The 7,224-nt window shown below is 34.2% G+C and overlaps 1 protein-coding gene across 1 annotated transcript; it reads right to left on the bottom strand.

The window, feature by feature from the left end:
• Positions 1–4,885: 4,885 nt before the first annotated feature.
• LOC110028236 (protein IQ-DOMAIN 1-like) lies at positions 4,886–7,218 on the bottom strand (the record flags this gene model as incomplete). The annotated part of the gene is given in 4 exon segments (XM_020729997.1): positions 4,886–5,798; positions 5,893–5,970; positions 6,055–6,249; positions 7,084–7,218. Coding segments are annotated over 4 exon segments (1,119 nt in total), but the record flags the coding sequence as incomplete, so codon positions are not given.
• Between the last annotated feature and the right edge of the window lie 6 nt (positions 7,219–7,224).

Below are 7,224 nucleotides of genomic sequence, written 5' to 3'. Positions count from 1 at the left end.
GGCCTCTGAGATATAGATAAGAATATTATAATATATATGTAATTGCAGCATTTGTTGACTTGGACCACGATTTAATCCTCTACTGTCTACCTCCCTTATTTATAGCTTTTTGTGGGGGCATGGCCTTCTCTAGAAGCTGAATTGTAGGCCTCCTTGTCGAACTTCTAGTGTTATAATAATGCTGGCTCGCACGTGGGAATGCAATCAAATATCATAAAATCATTCATTTTATTTTTTAATCAATATATTTTTACATTCAACATAACTTATATTGTTTATTATGTATCTCATTAAATAAATAAAAAAATAATATATATATTTTTTATTTTTATGAGAGCTAGATAAAATAGCTTCAATTGGAAAAGTTGGATAAATAGATTTAGTTTATTGATTTAATCTCCATAATTATTATATTTGATGGTTATGTGTTGATTAATTTATTTTGCAAAAATTAAAATTAATCAAAGTAAGTTAAAACTAAGTTTAAATTACAGGGACTGATTAGAGTTAAAATTTATGGCGATTTTTAAGGTGAATATATGTAAATAATAACCGTTTTAGTATTATGATATTTTTATTATAAAACATACATTAATTATCTTCTATATTTGTGCATTATTAGTAAATTAGATTAATTTTGTGTAAGTTTTTTTAAATATAATAAAAATAATAATTAAGAAATTAAAAAAACAATAATATATGTATAATAATAATAATAATAATAATGATACATGCTTTAATATTCATCAACCTGTTATATGTCTGCTACTACGAATAAAAATTTAATTAAAATATTAGAAATGTTTGCTCTTAATAAAAGAAATTTAGGAATAAGCAGTTAAAATGTTTGATTAAAGTTTAATATTGACTTGTTACTCGATATAAATTATAATTAAAAGTATAACTTAATGTAAATAAAGTATGGTTAAAATTTAATTTAATATTAATTTACTTTTTTGTATCAATGAATAAACGATTACAAATTAATTAAGAAACCAACTAAAACAATAAAATGATAACAAATTAATTAACAATATCTGCATAAGTGAGAATGGGAAGAGGAAAAGGAAATCCTACGGGTTGGATTGCTCGTGTGTCCACGGGACAAATCTCATTTGAAATGGATGGTGTGAGTTTGTCAAATGCTCGACAAGCCGCTACATTAGTGGCGCATAAACCATGTTCGTCAACCAAGTTTGTTATGTGGTCGTAACATAATTGGTTAGTGGGGAAAACCCAGGCCGGGACTCAAAAAAATTGAAGTATTTTTCCTGAACGACGGAAGTGGAAAGACAAACAGGGAGAGGTCGACACGACTTCATCGCCGAAATTGTACGACGAACCTTCTTATTAACATGCATCTTTCACTCAAAACATTCAAGTCCTCACACTTTTACGTAAAATATATGCACATCTCTATAAAGAATTGACTAGTATTTAAATCCTTAAAAGTAGATAAATAAATCCATAACCTAAGGAAATATATTAGCTTTAAGTATGCCTTGGACATGAAATAACTCCACATTACTTATATAATATTATGTGCTATAAGTTGTTATAAGTAGCTTTACAACTATGATAAAAAAAGCAAATTGATGAAGGCAAATCCTTGATATCATGCATTTACCTACAAACCATAGATGTCTATTCTTTTATTAAGAAAGTTACAAGATAATTTATTGAAAATGTTGGAATTGCTACCCTCAACCACCAACTTTAGCACTATTTGCATAAAGGCTAAAATTGATTAAATGACATGATGCCCTACTCACTAATTGTGGTCCTATCCATCCAGCCAAACAGCTTGTCCGCTAGCCTATCTTGAGAGTGATGGTCAATCTATCTTAACTTATAAATTCCAAGTTTTATCAATTAAAAATAAATGGGAGCCAAATTTATTTTATTATAATGAATTCACCAAAGTTAGGGTCTGTTTGGGGCAGCTTATAAGTGCGGACGACATTTTCAAAACGCTGTCGTACCGTTTGGTTCGCGTGGTTTCACCAACTTATCCGAAACTTATCCGAAACTGCGTTTGAGTTTTTACACTAAACGCAGGCCACGGGTTGACCCCTGCGGTCGGCTTGCGGGCCGCGTGTTTCAGGATAAGCAACTTATCCTGAAACGCACAAGCTGCCCCAAACGGACCCTTAAGTCTACATTTCTTTCATGCCTGAAAAATTAAGATTTACATATATTTAAGATGAAATATTCATGATTTCTCTAAGTTGAAGCATGTCATTTCAAAGAGGTCATAAATGGTGAGGACAAATCCGGAAAAAAATTAAATAGCAGAGTGGGCATGTTTGAAGGCAGCTTATTCATTGAAAATAAAATAAAAAAAATTATAATATTTGAATTAGAAGTCACAAATTGGAAATATTTTGCACAATATGAGGTTGCGAATTCGAATCATATATATCGTCTTGGTATTCGAATGTTATGAAAAATGATGGCATCGTATTAGAGATGTTAATTCGGGTTCGCGGATAGGGTTTGAGTCTGACCAAAAAATGACACGGCCCGAATCAGTTTAACCCAAACCCCACTCGAATAATAAACAGGTCAAAAAAAATCGATGGGAACTCGACTCGACCCAGACACGATTAACTTGAACCCGATCCGTTTAATCTGCCAACTGAATTTTTTTTTTAAAAAATATGCTTATAATATTTAACAAGTAACAATTGACAAATTAAAAAAATCATCTGTTTATTTATGACAGTAATGGTATAAGAATTAAAAGTACAAGCAATTCTTTCATATTTTTTCGGGTCAAGTTTTGATTTTCTAGTTCAACCCGAACTCACCCGACATTAGTATGTGTAAAATTATCAAATCCGAACCAGCTCGAAAAATATTTAGGTCAATCCTAACCCGAATTTGTTTAGTTGAGTTTGAATGATGTTGGCGCCCATTTCAGTGCTTTCTCTTTTGAGAAAATCGAATATGCTACGAATTCAGTCTGATAATAAGAAGTACGACGCATGTAAATCCCAAATTAATAATAATAATAATAATAATAATAAATGAACAGGCTTGGCAAGTTGTTCTGTACCTTTTTCCTGTAGTCGCCTTCAAAAGATAGATGGAGCAAAGCATTTTAACCTCTGATCTCATCTAATTTCAGCTAATCCTAAGGCATGAAGGGAAAAATGTTATTTCTTCTCAAATCAGAAAGGAAGAAAAGCACATCTTTTTCTTTTAAGTCCAAACCGACCTTACACATTAGAGGAAATATTAGGTCAGCGACACGTGTAAAGTGGACCAATCACAGTATATTGTGATGTAACTACTTTACACGTGATGCCTCTTTATTGGACTCTGAATGACTGACATAATATTTTCTCCACACATTAAGTTGTGTCCAATACTAATAATAATTGAGCATCCAATTTTGATGTTGATGAATTATAAAATTGTTAAGAGTTATAAAAAAGTGAATCAAAATTTATATTGAATGTTTGATTTTTTTAAAAGGTGCTATAATCTTAGATGAGTTTGAGTTTTTTTAGAACAATATATATTTAATAACTGATTTTTATTGAAAATTATGTTTTTTGGAATTTTATGATTAAATTTTGATCAATGAATTTTGTAGGGATGATTTTACTTTAAGGTTGATATGATATGTTAGAAATATATTAAATTTGATAGTATATTAATCTCAAAATAAATCTAAAAATTAAAAGAAAGTAATTATAATTTTAAATGGGATTTTTTGAGTAATTTTTTTTTCCTTACTCATGTCTTATAACAAAATAATAATAATAATAATAATAATAATAATAATAATAATAATAATAATAATAATAATAATAATAATAATAATACTCTTTACTCATAACCAAAACATATTTAGCATAAATATAGTTTATTTCATTCATTTATTTTATTTTTAACAATTTTTTTGGAATTAAATGTTTTATTTCTATTTTGAAATTTGAGATTTTATTGTGAATAATTTTTTATCCAACTCAAAAGACATAATTAACGAAAATCTAACACGGTCTAATACCATTAAGAACTAAATAATATTTTACATCGGAAAGCGCCGACATGAATCTCAAGGAGATCCAATTATCTTGGAGATAGAAAAATACAAGGACTCACTGGCGAATGACCAAAGGACCTACTCTGAGGCTAGAGGCCGACAGTTTGTAGACAATCCAAACCAAGGACCAAGACTAATCGAGCTGAGGAAATGCATCAAACTGCCTATCTTCGCAATTTGACGCTGGAAAAAGTTCAGTATCTCCAATAGTATCATGGATGCCCTTGAGGTTCCACATCAGGGGTCAAGAATAAACAATAACATAGCCCACAAGTATTCTGAAGAACCCTCTCTTCAGAGAATAAACTTTTTATCGAGTTACTATGATCACCCACTCGATGGATCTGACCTCACTTTTCCCACAAAAATAAAAAATAAAAACATATTTTTTGTTTTAGTTTTTATCTTTTGAAAACTAAAATAATATCATATAGCAAGCATCAACAGCTAAGATTACTCACTAAGGGGTGTTTGGTACATTACTTTAAATAGGATTTAAATTATATTTAACTTAAATCCAACCAAATACTATAAATAACTTAAATCCATTTATTTGTTTGTTCCGTTTATTAAATTTGGATTCACTAAATCCACTTATTAGTTGGATTTAACTGATTTAATATTTCAAATAGATTTATATCAAACACCTCAAATAGATTTAACTAAATTTAACCTTAATCGAACCAAAGATTATTTTGGATTTAATGATATTTGTATTTAATAAATCTGATTTTACCACATTTACTAAATCCTATTTAACTAAAATGATCATTGCATCCAAACACCCCCTAAGATATACAAAACTAATAGCAAAGAAGCAATAAAAGAGTTCAGTACAACATTACTAAACTGTAATTTAATAATACAAGTTACATGCTTACATGAGGTGCTTATAAAAGAGGGTAGGGAACTACTCTAACAAAGGTTAATAAAACAAGCAAATACAGCCTAGAAAAAGCCATGAAATAAGTAGTAAACAAAAAGAACTTCACAATTTCTCTAATCATAAACTGCAACTTGTTAGACAATTAACTCACATCCTCATAGGCATCCCTAAACTATCCAGCCTCCCAGATCCAGGATATGCCTTGTTAACAAACTTGGCATGCAATGAAGACTTCTGCCCACCCACACCCTGACCTGATAACCTCTTGCTCGAGCTCGATTTCTCAAACTCAGGCCTCTGCTTTGGAGCGCTCTGCGACCGAGCTTTCGCACGCGATGACTCGGTGTTCGCCATGTAATTCGGGTGATCTGCGTAACCACTGAACAAGCTCCTGGAGTAATCACTCTTTGCCGGTGTCAATGCCACCCTCCTTGAACTCCCTGCCAGCGAAGTTGCAGAGAAGAACTGAGGGCTTGCTCCCAAATCCTCTGGAACGACAATTGGGAATCTGAGAGGGCTCAGAGACTGCCGCATATCGACCGACGACAGCGGGCTTGACATGGATAGCTGAGCAGTGGTGGAGTCTTTGGAAGGGGAATCAGGGGCAACAGCCAAGCCATGGGAGTTTTGATCTGAGTTCATGGGCGATGAAGATGATGGAAAAGTGTTGGTTTTGCGTTTAGAATTGAATTTTGTGGGTTTAAAAGTGTCAACTTCCATTATCTTTGCACTGTTCTCATCATCCACTGTCTTCGAAACTTCTCTGCCGTCCAAATACCGCTCCTCCATCCACTGATCAAGCCAGTTCCAATGTTCCTTATGAGAATAATCCATCCTTGTTTTCTTCGAAGAATCTCTCTACAGAATAAAAAAGAAAGAGGAAATTCTTACTATCTAATGGCTCAGCTCGTAAAAAGAAGAAGAAGAAGAAGAAGAAGCAGATTCCATGTACCATTAATGAACCAGACCGATTTGTCTTCGACGCAGTTGAGCGTAATGTCGATTCATATTTCTCAGGAGTTGGAGGACCCTGGAAGGAAATAGAAGATGATCAGTGAAAAAATAAAAATAAAAAAAAGGAAAATTGGGGAAAACTGAGCCGTGGCTTGCTTACAGGATTAGATCGGGAGCTCTTGCTGGATCTGCTGGTTTCGGAGAGAAGCGCCCGGCAGGTACGAGCACGCGCCTGAACCCTAACTAGGGCTTGCATGCATCGAAGAGTCTCCGCCGCCTGCTTCCTCACAATGTTTCCTCTAACCAAAGCCTGAAGCTTTACCAGTCCTCTCAACGCTCTCAGGGCTCTTCTCGCCTTCAAGTCAAAGCAGAAAAAACATCAATTTTAAAGTAAATCTTTCATCAGTGAAAGCCATGAGAGATGGTACAATTTTAAAGTAAATCCTTCATTAGTGGCAGCCATGGCATTGACTGAGAATGACCATCAGTCAAACACAAAGGATTAGGTAATAGTGAGAAGTAGAAAAGAAGCTTTTACCAAACACCGCAACAGCTCTGCTTGCTATGAGAGAAACCGTAAAGACTCTAATTTGACGTCCGTCGGTGGACTTCTGAAGTAGAATTAACTACTTTCTGTAGAGGAATGAGTTCCAGATACAGTACCCGCCATTACTAACGACTTGAGAGCCTCTACTAAATTCAACAGCGAAGAAGACGGATCTGTGGACCTACTCCAAAACCGCCGTATTAAATGCGACTCATATTTCGGAAACGAAGCCGGAGCCGTAGCTCCCTATGGTAAGCTATATTTGTCTTCAAAAGGAATTTATTAATAATGATTAATGGTTTAGTGAAATCGAATGAAACAGAGTGGATTGATGCCTGATAATCGAATAACTTAGTAAAGCGGACGTGCAAAAAGAAAACTTTCGAGTGACCAAATCAAGGGAATCACGCAACGCAGCGCAGCTCCCGAGAAAAATAGGGCGTATGTAAATGACCGAGAGATGTTCGACGGAATGCACAAGCGGCAGATTGTGATATCACTACTTATCGTCCCCCGAAATCGCCATATTTAGGGTATCAAAACTACAGCTCAGTAGATAAAATCATTGAAATTGCTACCCCGAAGCGAAATTAAAAGAGGGAGGAAGAAGGAAGTTAATAATTTTCCAAGTTTGGAACTCACCAAATAACCACGGAACGTTGCCTGTATTTTGATGGCAGCCCACACCTCCATCTTTAACCCTCCCGACGAACTCAGTCCAACAGACCTGCCGCTGCTCGTGAGCCGCACCACAGCGGCAGCTGCTTGAGCGGCGGCCACAGC

Source organism: Phalaenopsis equestris, unplaced genomic scaffold (genome assembly GCF_001263595.1).
Source record: "Phalaenopsis equestris unplaced genomic scaffold, ASM126359v1 Scaffold000504, whole genome shotgun sequence".
Classification (NCBI taxonomy): Eukaryota; Viridiplantae; Streptophyta; class Magnoliopsida; order Asparagales; family Orchidaceae; genus Phalaenopsis; species Phalaenopsis equestris.
The sequence above is the reverse complement of the archived record's forward strand: the minus strand, read 5'-3'. Positions and strand labels throughout refer to the sequence as shown.